We start from the raw sequence: 14,488 nt of genomic DNA, 5'->3' as shown, positions 1-14,488 counted from the left end.
GCTTCTATCCCGCACCGCAGCCCACGTTGCGCGCAGTGACAGCTCTCCATCCCCAACAGCGAACAGCGATTGTGGACGCGCTCTGGATCTCTCAAGGTTGAGAAGTTGTTGCACGAGCATTCGCAACTTTTGGATGGAAATCAAGCGGTTTCGTGGAGATTGCTAACTTCTCGAAGGTATTGTTGCGTTTCTTCGCGTTCTGTCTCTGTGATGATTTGAGCATGGCAAGGTCGCGTGCAAGAACATCTGCTCCCAACGCAAAGCTGCTGTATATTTAACGAACAGTCACATTTATTTGCTGGCTCCTCTAATCAATAGATTGCATGCTAAAGGAATGATAAAGTGAAAACAGGAGACAATTTATGCATGCATACTTGCACGTGCCAGTGATTGTTTTTAAATGCATGTACATAAATGGCTATTGTTTAGTCTCTAAATGCTGATGTTAAAATATCTGGCAAAAGTGTATCTTGTTTTTTTTTATAGTGTTTTAACAAATACAAAATAACTTTACTTTGCACCAGAGCTTTTGGAATATAAAACTACACATCACAAGATTATAATAGAACATGATTTTTTATTATTATTATCATCATTATTATTAATATAATTTATTTATGACAGGACCAAGTTTAACCATTCATATATATATATACACTTCTATTCATGAGAACCGGGTATGATTTCATATGCACAAAATATCAAATTAAAATCATGAAAAATCAAATTTGTTGGAGTCAAGAGGCAGGAATACTCATAAGAGCAATAAAGTTGCAAATAAATTATTCTAAATAAGACTATTAATCACATTAATTTGAAAGATCAGGCTGATGCACAACATCAAATGCACATTATATTCAATATATCAATAACTAAATGTCTACTGTCATGTATTCGTGCAGTCTGGTAGTGGTTATATGACAGTTTTTCATGTAAAATCATCAAAACTGACTGTTGATATCTTTACTTTGAAGAAAGCAATAAGTAGAACATCCTTGAGACTGGCACTAAAATAATTGCACACAATTAAATAAAATGATTTCTGATCATTTTAGCATGTTTAGCTTGAAATGATCACATTCAGTCACTCTGAACAAGTAAAATGCCTGTGCAAATATGTACATATATATGTTTTAATGTGTATCTAACACACTTAATTGGCAAATATATAGGGTCTGATAGAATTATTTTCAATTAAATTATATTACAAATTAGTTCATTAAGTGTCGCACTGACATTTATGGTAATCAGTGTAATGATTATGGTTATAAACTGTATATAACTGTAAATATATTACAGTTATGTACACTGATGAAGTTCAAAGAGCTTAAAGAGTTTTAGGAAGTGATGTTCATCTACACCTTCTCTATTTCTTACGTCACTCCTCACAGTTACTCGCTGTTAAAGTGCTGTCCACAAATCATTTTTGCAAACAAGACCAATGCAGACTGAAAGGTAAGGCAGGGTAAATGCAAAATGACTTGTATGTAATTAATACTGAGAAATATCATGAAGTCAGTGATCATTTTGACTAATAAGATTGCATTGAAGTGCATGCATGAAATATTGTTCATGTAATTGACACAGATTTTTGCTGTGCAAAATGATCTGATCTGTTATCAAGAGGTCATTGTGGTATAATCGAGGTTATACGTCTTGAGATTACTCTCAACCCCGTTATTTATCTGGGTTAGAATTAGTGTGGTCGATCTGGTCATTGTTTCTCAGAATAGAGCGACTGAGCTCTTCCTGCCAAAGTCAGGTTTGCTTCTTGTAAGTGCCGTTCAACATCAAAGTTGCTGCTATTATGAAGGTTTCTCTTCCCCTATTTCATTCTTACCCTTATTATCAATGGTGTCATGTCGAAATGTACAGTCTGCTGATGTGAAACCGTGTGGGTGCCCTTGATTTTGACTCGAAAGTTGTTAACCATTTTTATTGGCATGACTTAACCTCATTTCCATGGCTGGTTGTTGTTGAGATACTCTCCCTGAAACGATAACCAAGCGCTCTGATTCATCATCCGTGGTGATATCTGTGTCCCAAATCTTTGTGCGGTGGCATTTCTAGGTACGATCTGATGGACTGCAAAGAATAGGCATGAAAATAGAAATACAGATGTGTTTAAACCGATACTATTGAATGAAAATCTGTCCTTTTCAATGGGAGGACAGGTATAGTTCACCGAAAAATACAAATTCTGTCTTTATTTATTACACACCATTTTGTCTTTCTTAGATGGAATACAAAAGCAACCTCATTCACTTTAGTATGTACAAAGTGTAGGGTGAGTAAATGATAATGGGGTTAAGGTAACTAGGCAAAACACCAAACACCAGTCAGGGCCCTAAACTGAATGCGTTGCACATCCTATATTTGCAAAAGACAACAGGAAGTCAGAGTCAGTTTAGAAAAGTCCGAAACGCAAGGTGATTTTCTTGCCCCCTTCCTACCGCATCGCCGTTTTACATTCCTGCTTAATTGGCCTCCAATTTGTTGGATCTCTTCTGCCAAGAGCCAAAAACTCAGGTCAGAGAGGCCAAGCGTTGAAACGGCTCTCTAAATCCGTGATCATGCCTTGATACACACAGTGGTGACCAAAGTAGCATCACTGTCAGAGAGAAAACACACAGCGTTTGCCCTCCGACCCTTTGAGACCAATTATCTGGCACTGTGCATTGGGGAAAAAGCACCTGAGAGCATAATCAACGCAACTTGTCCTTGATGAATTATTTCCACTCCATCTTGCATGATTTGTCGTGTTTTATGTGATGGCAATCAAAGCACACGCCCATTCATATTTCCATTTGAACCGCAGAATGAGTTTGCAAACCTTAAATTCCTCACCTCCCAGTGGGATGCAATGAATGGAAGACTTGTAAACTTCTTCTTGGTTGGTCTGTGTGCCTGACAGTCAAGAGTGATATCTAGGGTAAAACCATTAATTGTCTTTACCACCACGGTAATGAACGGCGGGGTGAAATAACAGTTCAGCAAAGGGAAGAATTAAACTTGTGGTTAGAGGAAGGTAAATACCTGTTTAGCTGCCAGCATATGTATTTATTAGTCTGTCGCCAGCAAATAAGAGGTCTGTCTCGTTTTTTAATATGTGGCTGCTTGGAGATTCCACCCTGTTTGGAAAAAGAAAAGTGTTATGATTTCTAATAGTTAGGAAAGGTAACAATGAATCAGAGAGTTCTGATGACAAGCTCAAACCAGTTTGGGGGAAAAAAAGAAGAAAGAAAAAATAAGGATTGTTTGTGCATGCTTGGGCTCTGAGTCAAGCATTTTAACACGGCAGGCGATTACATACATTTAATATGCATCACAAGACTTTGGAATAATTTAGCAAACTTTTTAAAGATGATTTGCATATTTCAGCACGTCGCACCGATTTGATGATCTTGTGTTGTTTATTTCCTGAAGCGCAAACTCTTTTTGTATTGGGCTCCTTTTACCTCGTTTTAAGAATCGTCTCTAGATCTTTTCAGAGGACAAAGCGTCAAAAGCGCGTCATGTCAATTTTGTCATGCTTTGGCTAAATGACACTTGTGTAAAATCGGAACAGCAATATTATCATTCTCCGCAGCACCATTACTAATAGATTTTGAAATACACATCTGAGCAACCTTAAACCTTTTTAAATTTCACCTAACCTAAATTTAGACACTCCATATGTTTTGATCTCAAATTATTGTCTGGTATTTCTATGCTTGTCGTTATCCGATCTGTGTAGGTTTTCTCAAATCCTTTGTTCTGGTAACGCGACACAAAGAAAGCTGTATGTATCTGAGGAATGCACATACTGCTAAAGATAAGGGTTTTAATACCCACCCACATACTCAGAAGAAACAATTAAACAAGATACTCTCTTTTACAGTGAACACACACACACACACACACACACACACACACACACACACACACACACACACTTATTTAGGTTTGGAGGGATGCAGATTAACTCTCAGTGAACACTATACAAATCTTTTCCTTTGCAGAAGCGAGGGCTTTCATTTGTTGCTTTTGATTTTTTGTGCACACAAACACACACACACACACACATATCCATCACAACCATCACCTGATCAAAAATCTACGCCTCTCTTTAAATCTACGTCTACACTAAATAGCCTGGGCTTTTCAGCAACTTTTTAAAAGTATAACAATTACGAAGCACAAAACTATAAATTAAACATAAAAGAAGGCCAACAAATATTGAAATTGATCAATTGTATAAATCTTTGACATTAAAAACACATGTGACAACATGCCCCGACCTGACGATCATGGAAAAATGTATTTGTCCTAAGAAAACCTTTAAACCTGTCGTTAAAAATATGCCTTCATAATATAGTTGACTCTTGCCAAAATGTGCGCAAGTGTGCTTTGTGTTTCACTCACTTGGAGGGCAGTATTCACCAAAAATATTCTTATTTTGGACAGTTTTGAACTAGTTGTTTGACACCAACATACAAAACCTCTGCTAGAGAAAACACACATTTGGGCAACTGGACTTTGACTCAACATCTTGTCCTTACTGAGATATAACCGTTGTGATAACCAGCCCCGGCCTCCTCTACGTTTTATCAGTATACTGTATGTGTTCCCTGGGAATTAAACCCATGATCTTGCCAATACTCGCTTAGTGCATTGCTCTACCATTTAAGCTACAGTAAATTGAAGCATTGCCATTGTTTGGTATGCTAAACTAACTTCCACTGCATCCTAAACACATACACCACAAATGAGTGACTCCAATTGTCAGTCGGATCTTACAATCAATATTCAGCGCACTCATTGGTATGCAAAATCAGAATCTGCAGATTTTTTTTCATGTTTTCGACACCGTTATAGGGCATCTCTGCAGAATTATGGGTTTAAACATACTGTAATAAACTGTGTTAAACAGATCAGAGAGTACTACATTCTTAGTGTCAGCTAAATGCATTATCAAATTAGCCCAATTTACCAAAAATAACACACATATAAGTTAATGGATTTTGCCTTAAAATTCTGCTGCAGCAAATTCCACATTTGCCCATGAATTACATACGTTTAAACCCTCTACAAAGCCTGGACAAAGAGCTTCACAGCGTTTTTCTCTCCTTGTCGCTTTAACCCTATTAATTGTTGATATGTTGCAATCCACAAGGCAGAAATTAGAGGGATAATTATTTGATCATGTGATACTGCCCCGCTGCAATGACAGAAAAGTAATTTTCCAGGGCCTTGAAAATGATCGTAGTTGATTGTTAGATGACGGATTTGTTTTTTAATTCGATAAAGTGAGATATAAATAACCGATGAGCTGATAAAGAGCCTCTCTCGTGCAATGAGTGGAAATAATTGATTTTAAATAATTAATAAGGATTCCTTTGGTTATTCAAAAAGAGCTGGAGATTTTTTGTTGTCGTTCAGTTGTGTATCTGAACTTCAGGATACCATCTCACTCTCAAAACAACACACAAACACACATACTGTACACATATGCTCACCACACACACACACACACACACACACACACACACATGCACTTATTTAAAAGACGCTCAGACAATCTGGATTGTGTTCAGGCACAAAGAAGCCACAGGGGGACATTTACAGTGCACAATACAGATTCAACGACACAGTGTGCACTAGAGAGAAATGACTGTGCACTAGGCTGCATTACATTAGTCTATTTTTACTCCATGCGCTTATTAAACAATTAAATAACAAGCGTGAAGATAAAGAGTTGCAGAATTTGACCCCTGGCCCACTATGGATGACCCCAGAGCTTTACAATGTGAATAACTGCATTACTGCTATTTACCTTTTATTCAATTCTATTATTGAATGTGAGTCGAGCAAAAGTCAAGAACAAAATAATGTTCCACGTTTTTATACTTCCAGGAAATGTTGTTGAACGCAGTCGTGTTGATGTTTTAATGGAGATTTGCATACTGCCCTTTTGCCTCTGCACTGATTGGCTCTCACTCATCAGTATGAGGTGGGCACTGATGATTCTACCCCATGCTGTTTGTGTTATCAAACTGCCGAGATGCTCTTGGCTTTGATTTATAACACTTCCTCAAATAATCTCGTTAATGCACATTTAACATTGAGGAAGTGGCAGGCACATAGACTAAACAACACCTACGGCTTGCGAGCATTCGGAATAGCGCTGGTGAAATGTGCCGCGTGATAAACTGCCTCCACTGTTGCTAAAGAGGAGGATGACCATAAGGTGTACTAGTCATTTGGGTTTCTATCTTTGGACGTAGACTTAAACATAGTATGAAACTATTCCTGGACAAACAGGATAGTAATGAAAATGGAAAATAAACAATTCAGCATCCATGGGACGCATTAAACAAGCATCATGAATGTAGAGTTTCGTTACTTGTTAGATGCGTTGAAGAAAATCAGAATTGTTTATTACTAAAACTTCCTAAAATTAGACGTGCCTCTTTATTTCTGTAACAAGAAATAGTATTATGCGATTTCAATTTGACCCAACAAGTTGTAAGAACATGTATTTCTATCAGGAAGACTTGCAGACTTGAGTGAAATTTAAGATGACATTTATTTGATGAATATAAAACAGAAATGTAATGTCTCTCTTTGGCGTAGGCCCCGTCTGGCGGTCCGAAGAAGTTGTACTCGGAACCGTCATATCCTGCCGGAGATAGGAGGCAGGGGTGAGGAGCCTACGCCCCGTGCAGGACGGGACTCAACAGGTGGTGGTGGGGTGGAGGAGGTTGCTGTGTTAGCACACTGAAACAGCAATGTGATAGATTGTGAGCAGACTTATAAAGCAATGGCTTACATGTGATTGGCTGGGAATTACCCAGCTAATAGTGCGATGATGTACAGCTGCTAGTCTTCCCGCTAGAACTACGTTGCACTTACATTTCTGTATGAACTGACAGAAAACGAAACATTTTCTGGTAAAAACATATGCATCTTGGTTTAGAAACTTTGAATTAATCGATAAGTTACCTATACAAATTCCGCTAATAAACTGTACATTTTTGTTTTGTATATGTAACATTTAAAAAAAATTTTTTAAAGTGGACTTATTTTATAAGTTGACAATATTATTTAATATGACAGAATCAACTTCACTACATTAGGTTTTACCAATGAAAGTAATTTTTAAGGGTCAAGTCTATTTATGGACAATAGCTATTTATGGTAACAACTTTAAAGTATTACAGTGTAGTTAGTGTTTATTTATTTATTAATTTATTTAGCATTATTATTGCAATATGCATTTCTTTGTTCAACTATAATTGTCTTCTTCTACATGTTCAGTCAACAAAGAAGTATTCATTATTAATTGGCTTGAGCATGCTATTTACCTATATAAATAGTGCTAATAAACTGCAAACTATTTTTTTACAGTATGTAACCCAAAAATGTGTTAAATTCCAAATTGGTTTTAGATGAAAAAAATTCACCAATATTTTTCAATATGACGGAATTAATTTGACTGAATTTGACACTAATTAAAGTCATTTTTAAGGGTCAGGCTTGGTAGAAATAATTCTTTAAGGCTACAACTTGACATTTTTACAGTGTAGTTTGTGTAGTTCTTTGTCTTATTGCATTATTGTACAATCCTTTGTTTATAATTGTCTTCTTTTACATTTTCACTCAACAAAGAAGTATTCATTATTGGTTGCCTTGAGCCAGCATGCTGCACATATTGGCATTTGCAACTCCTCAATTGTGTTTACCCTTCTTTAAATAGGCTGGAGCTGAATTCTAACCACAGTTGATCAAATCATTTCTGCTCTGTGAATCTGCGTGCCCTTCTGGATGTCAGAGTTGGTGTTGTTGGGTGGTAAGTCTGTGCCAGGGCTCTTGGCACTGCGTGCACCTGTTGGCAGCATCAGCACCCTCCTGGCAGTGCCCGCTGAAATGGTGTGATGCTCTTGTACAAGTGCAGAGGAGACGTTGCAGCCACGGCACGTCAACATGGCGGCCATGCTCGGCTTACCACTGCTTTCGGCCGGCGTTTCCATTTTAGGGTGAATAGAAATGGGCAATTGCACAAAGCATTTGCGATGCTTTTTGATTTTGAAATCAAAAATCTACATGCATTAAACCTATGTGACAAAACAATGAAGCATCTTATTATAACAGACATCAGAAGCTCAAACAGCATATCCCCAGCCTCAAAATGTTGTGAATTTCAGGAATGTGTCTATCTTTAAAGAGCTGATGCAAATAAACTGTTTATAATAATGCAAAGATGGCAACATAGTTTTGAAGTTAAGTGCTGTGCCAAAGCAAACTGTGTGCATATTTGGAATATTAGGATGATAATAAAGCTGGAAAATAAACAATACAGCATCCTACCGCAAGTTAAATGAATTAGTTATATAAGTTATAATATAGTTATATTATAAGACATTAAAATGCTTTTTTTTAATTATCAGAAGTGATGAAGACATTCTCAATGACTTCTATTCAAAAAATCAAACATTCAATATAGAATTTATTTTATTTGCTCTTTTTGTGCACTTTAGATTAAGACTTTAGACTATGTTATTCAGATTTGACCAAAAAGTCGTTAGAAAATGTTGGACATAAAATGAAACACTTTTGTGTAATAACAAGCTATTATCAATATTGTAAAGTTGACCAGTTTCAAGTTTTATCTGTTCTTCAATAAGTGCTACATTGTAGTTGCTACGCCACCCACTATCTTATGCATGGGCTGACATCTCAAGATGGCAAAAACAAGCTTTGTGCAAATTTGCATCTATGCCGGAAATAGATTTAGCACCCTTCATATGGCACATCAAACTTTGATATGGAGTATTCAGGTGGCCCAACTATAGGCATATAGGGTACCTATGTTGGTACTTATGAACGTATGTTATGTACTCAGTGAACCATATCCACTGTTAATGTCATTACTTACATTTCCTGTTTTCATGTTTTTAAACCAGTGATGATTCTAGTTCACCACCACTGTTGATTTTATAGCTTGATCACTTTCATTTTATGTCTGTACATGTTACACACCCTGCTTTTGCTTTTTAAAAAAATACTTATCGTCTCCACTATAATTCATTATCGGGCCTATTAGTCATTGTAATTGTTGATGCTGGCGCAGTTATGTGCATTGTTACCTTTAAACCAGATCCAAGATTTAATATATTATTTTACAGTATACATTAGTGAAATTATGATAAAGGCTTGTTTCAATTTCATTTGGCGTCATGATTACTTACATTGGGAGAGACAGGAAGTATCTTTGTTCTTATATACAAATATGAATGTATAAATGTTTGACAGGTAACCTAATGTATAGAGCTACATCATTTGGTGACATCTATATTAACTGGTTTCGTTTAAGTAAAAGATTTATGAAACGCTCTGATTTCATGGCAGCAAAGATTTTTTTTTTTCTTTCTTTTTTTTACCATTCAGAGTGTAATGCTACAACCAAACCTCCAAAACATCACTGTCTGCTTTATATGCCATCGCCACCTTATTGTAGTGAACATTTTCACAGTACATCATTTTCCAACAATTGCAAATTATTGATTATATGTTTTGAACTATAAGGAGAATATTATTTTTTCCCTTTGTGATTTATTCCTTCATGCAAGGGGTTTAACGCTTTCAAAATATATCATTTAAAAAAATGACTGGGAATGATTGTTGTTTTGAAGTAAAAATAATAACACATTAATTAACGTTTTTACTTTATTTAAAGGGTTACAATTAAGCTGACAACAATATGTTTCAACAACAAAAGTCATTGTTATGGGCCAGATCAGGTATGTCATGTGTATATTATTCCTGTAAATATGTCCTCTCTAAATGACTTTGAAACCATTGATTTAGAAGGTGACACATAAATAAATGTAATTACTATTTGTCCTATTTACCGAAATTTGAAGTATGTGTTTAGGGTTGGACGTTTTCAGGCACCTCTCTTTCTCTCTCTCTCGTGTGTGTGTGTGTGTGTGTGTGTGTGTGTGTGTGTGTGTGTGTGTGTGTGTGTGTGTGTGTGTGTGTCGTGCACAAGCATTGCTGACAGATGGCGCGTCCTTGTGTAATAACAAATATTGTATGACTCTTGGGGCTTTTTGCAACTTTTTAAAACAAAACCGTGTAACAGAACTGTTATATTATCGCCAAAGTCCTTGATATGATCTCAGAGGTTTCATACATGCATGGTTGTGTGTTGTTTATTCTGACACGCATGCAATCGCGATCGAAATCCAGTATGCACGCACGCAAATCGTTTATTTTGCAGCTACCAGACGAGGAAACTGTAATGCCGACACTGAATTTTATTTTAATTTGCCTGTGAAAGCTTATTACTGTAATTTTTCCTGTGCAATAGAAAACACTGCTTTAACAATGTACCGGAACTAGCCTCATACAAGCACCCTTTATTCTATAGGCTATACAATATTGTGTGTTGCGCAGATGTGTGCATTATTATACTGTAATAAACAGAATCAAGATGATTAAAAATTCCTGAGCGCATGTACAGGCGGAAATCCCGCATCACCATCATCATCTCTCGCTCTTGTATTTTTTTCCCCGGCACTTTTACTTTATTCCCGCGTCAATAATCCTTCAGGACACCGACCTACGCGGAAGGACTCGAAATCCGCCTTGAATCGCGTCGTTTTAGAGGTTTGGTAGCGACGAGGAACAGACAGCGCGCGGAGAGGGGAGGGATGAGTCAATGCAACTAATAATTTAATGGGGACAGAGCGAGAGAGAGAGAGAAAGAGAGAGAGAGGGGAGGGAGAGAGAGACACACACACACACACACACACACACACAGAGAGAGAGAGAGAGAGAACAGAACAGAAGGGAAACAGAAAGAAAAGGACCGTACGCGAATTGTTTGAATGTAACAAATGGAACCAGCGCGAGATACAATGTAGCGCTGATTAAAGGCAGGAATGCGCGGAATGCTTTGATGTTGCGTTCGACGTTCGAAAGTGTATCGCGGACTTTTAAAGCTGTTTTTGGGCATCCGCATATCGGCTTGAGATGAGAAGGCAGATCGCCGTGGCTTCGGTGCTGTTGTTCGGACAGATGAGAGGCGATTTATGTGCATTTTGTTTTCACATAGGCTCGTTGTGTTGACGCAGAATGGGATATGTCGGGAACGCGGACGGTTACTTTTATTTTTGACGGTTATTTTGAGCACAGAACGGACGATCGTCCCGGTGGATGTACCTCCGTGGTCGCCAATAAACTCTATTGAACTCTATAGACTTTTTGGAGGTCGCTGCAAAAAAATTTTCATTTCATGCATCTACATTTTTCTTTAGATTTCTTTAGATTTTAAGTAATAGAAATAGACATTGCTGTGGATAGAGAGTTCTAAGTTTATCATATGCTGAAATGAATGACTCAATCTGCAATATATAACGTCTTGCTATGGAAGATATGGAAGTTTCGTATGTTTTAGAATAGAATAGTTGTCATTTTTTCATCACTGGAGGAGTGTTGACACAAGACTGATATTGGAGTGAATCAAAGTGAAGTTTTACCTCCTCCTGCCAAAACTTGAAGGCGCTGTTCAACTAGAACTCCTTATTTGCACGTCTTAAAGTGGTGAGTTGCATCTCTCTCTCTCTCTCTCTCTCTCTCCCCCACTTATTTACCCCCCATGGAATGGCTTGAATGTTTTTAGTCCTATTGTTTTTACTCTTTTCTTGTTGAGGCCTAAAATTGTGTGTTTAATTTAATATAACTGATTCAACCTGACCATATCAGATCAAACCAATGAAAGTCATTTCTATGGTTCAGATCGTCTAGAAATAGCAAACTAAACTCAGCATCCCAGAGTCAACTGCACATGTCCACTTTTTTCTTTTACCTTTTATATTCACTAGACCTGTTATATTGGTTCTTTACATACAGCCTCATAAGTTCGCCTTGTGTTCAGTGCTGTGAAAATTACAGTTGCGTGTCTGATGTCTTGTTTGTCTTGTTTGATGAAATCTAACCCTGTCTGCCATGGTGTCTGATGCTTGTTCCCTTATCAGTGTAAATGCAATGGAGAGACAAGGATGTCCTTTATCTTGTAATCATGGATAATCCGAGGCCTCTATGTTTTGTGCTGGCATTTATGAGAAACCTTTAAAAAAACTAAAAACTAGGTGTCTTTGAAAGCAAACTGTGAGATATTTTTCTCTTGTAAATATGTCTTTACTTCCATGTGGTATTTAGAGTGTTTCAGAACAGTCACCCTTAGTACTATACAAAGAGATTTTAAACGCTGAATATTTTACAGCCAGTCCCTCTTGTTCTCGTTGGAAAGGTTCATTGTACGGTGGGGCTGATCATTGAAGTGGACTCCTCTGCACATAAACGATTGCACAAAAACTAGCTTGTTTCCTCTCCGCATGGGATTATACAGTGGGTTACACATACATAGTACATGCACTGAAGAATTTGAACATGACCGTTGCATGAAACATTGTAAATGCCATGTAGCATTAAGCTTGATTTGACTTTTCAGTCTACATGGAAGAGATGCAGTTTAAAGGGATAGTTCAGCCAAAAAAATAAATAAAAAAATTACTCACTTTCATGTATGCAGAATGTTCATTCTCAGTCACCATTTACTTTCACTGTATGGAGCTGTGTCAACACTTTTCAAAATTTCTCCTCTTATGTTCCACGGAAGCAAGAAAGTCATGCAGTTTTGGAACAACATGAGGGTTTCATTTTTAGATGAACTATCTCTTTATGTTGGAAATTTATTTGACCAAAGCCGTGAATCTCTAAAACAATTTTTTGTTCTTTTGGTATAAAAATGTTATAATTATTCAACTTGGAACAAATAAAGAAAAGGTTTGGATGTTTATATTGAGTTCTGATTTTGCATATAAGTGATATCGGGCACTTGATTGGCACCAGGCTTCTTCCAGCTCTCCTAACGCCAGTGTTCTTGCTGGATTTGTTCTTCAGGTGACCGTGAGTAGTGGCGCTGAGAACCATGGAGCATCTCAGCGAGTCATGCCTGGGGAAGGAGAACTGTGAGATGGTCAATAATATGAATGACACCAAGGCCCCTCCAGCCAAGCTGGCCCGCCTTGAACAGAATGGAAGCCCGCTGGGAAGGTCTCGACTAGGCAGCACTGGAGCTAAACTTTCCGGAGTGCCCTTCAAACCCCCAGGACATCACCTGAAGGCCTGTCACAAGAGGGGTGAGCTTGATTTTTATTTAAAGGGGTAGTTCACCCAAAACTCTGTCATCATTTACTCACCCTCATGTGTTTCCAAACCAATCCAACTTTTCTTTTTTGTGTGGATCAGAATGTATAACAAAATGTCCAAGCTACTGTTTTCATACTATGAAAGTGGATTCAGGGACAGTTGTGGTCACCATCCACACTGTATGGATAAGAGCATCTTTAACATTCTGCCTCCTATCTCCTTTAGTGCTCCACGCAAGAAAGAAAGTCATACAGGTTTTTAATGACGCCTATTTTTATTTTTTGAATGAGCTATCCCTTTCACACAGTGTCCTAACCCGATGCAATACAAATCCTCGGGCCCCATTCACTTCCATTGTAAGTGCCTTACTGGAACCTCCAATTTTGCTTTATTTAAAGAATACGAGGGACAAGTCGAATTTTTTTTTTGTGGAAATCAACATTATGCCGCAAATTAACTTGATTTGAACTCAGAATATTCCTTCGATGTGCAGTTTTGTGGAACGGGATTTTCGACCAATAAGATTTCACAGTGGGCGGGGCTACCCAGCGCAATGCTGCAAATATAGAGCCCAAGCAAACGGCAAATGAGTGCGTATCAAAAATGAGCTTATTCAAAAAACATGAAAAAGAAAACATTTAAATTCGATTTTAAATCTTAGGATTATTCTCTGCTTTTGAAGTCAAAACGTTAACAGTCATACGCATAACACTCGCGCACATTGGATGAGCCAGTAAGAATGGCAGTAAAGGTGTTTACGTGCAGCACATAATCGGGGTAATGGGCAAAAGTCTACATGTGCTGATCGTTTATGACCTTACCCCGTAAAGAAATAAACATTTAAGGCGTTTACACTTACACGTTGTCTGCATAATCATTGTATGTGCATGTAAATGAACTCACTGTCTGGTCACTCGCTATACATGTTGTGTCGCAGCTGATTAGGAAAAACTCAGATTTTCATAGAAGAGATGGCTTTTATTGCTTGTCGCTTTATCGCGTCATGCATGGTCAGGACGTACTGACTGATTAAAGAGCTTTGTTGTCTTCAAGGTTGCTACAAACACGTAACTATGCATACGTTTAGCATTTATCGTTAGCACTTGTTTGCGTACAGATTGGTCTCTCGCTAAAGTGCATCAGATAAACTACTTTGTCGGTTTATTGGATTCTGATTTCTCATATTAGTGTGTTGAACATTTTGAAGCCCAATAACTGCTGCAGATGTTTTAGATATCTGCAGTGTACACTGTTAATGGGAGAACGCTTTAGCGATAACAACTCGTTG

General features: G+C 37.6%; 1 protein-coding gene across 5 annotated transcripts in view; it reads left to right on the top strand.

Annotated features, from left to right (window-relative positions):
- The first annotated feature begins 39 nt into the window (after positions 1-39).
- Positions 40-14,488, top strand: part of LOC127658132 (DNA-binding protein SATB1-like) — a 79,565-nt gene continuing 65,116 nt past the window's right edge. For 2 of the 5 annotated variants that reach the window (XM_052147248.1, XM_052147246.1), the window contains exons 1-2: positions 10,406-11,589; positions 12,952-13,190. In XM_052147248.1, coding sequence (XP_052003208.1) covers positions 12,980-13,190 — 211 coding nt within the window. In that variant the 5' untranslated portion in view covers positions 10,406-11,589; positions 12,952-12,979. Of the gene's footprint in view, positions 177-10,404; positions 11,590-12,951; positions 13,191-14,488 lie in introns of those variants that run through there. The other 3 variants (XM_052147247.1, XM_052147249.1, XM_052147250.1) reach the window with 3 other exon arrangements.

This window comes from Xyrauchen texanus, chromosome 17 (genome assembly GCF_025860055.1).
Source record: "Xyrauchen texanus isolate HMW12.3.18 chromosome 17, RBS_HiC_50CHRs, whole genome shotgun sequence".
Taxonomy (NCBI): Eukaryota; Metazoa; Chordata; class Actinopteri; order Cypriniformes; family Catostomidae; genus Xyrauchen; species Xyrauchen texanus.
This window is presented reverse-complemented; position numbering and strand designations above follow the sequence as displayed.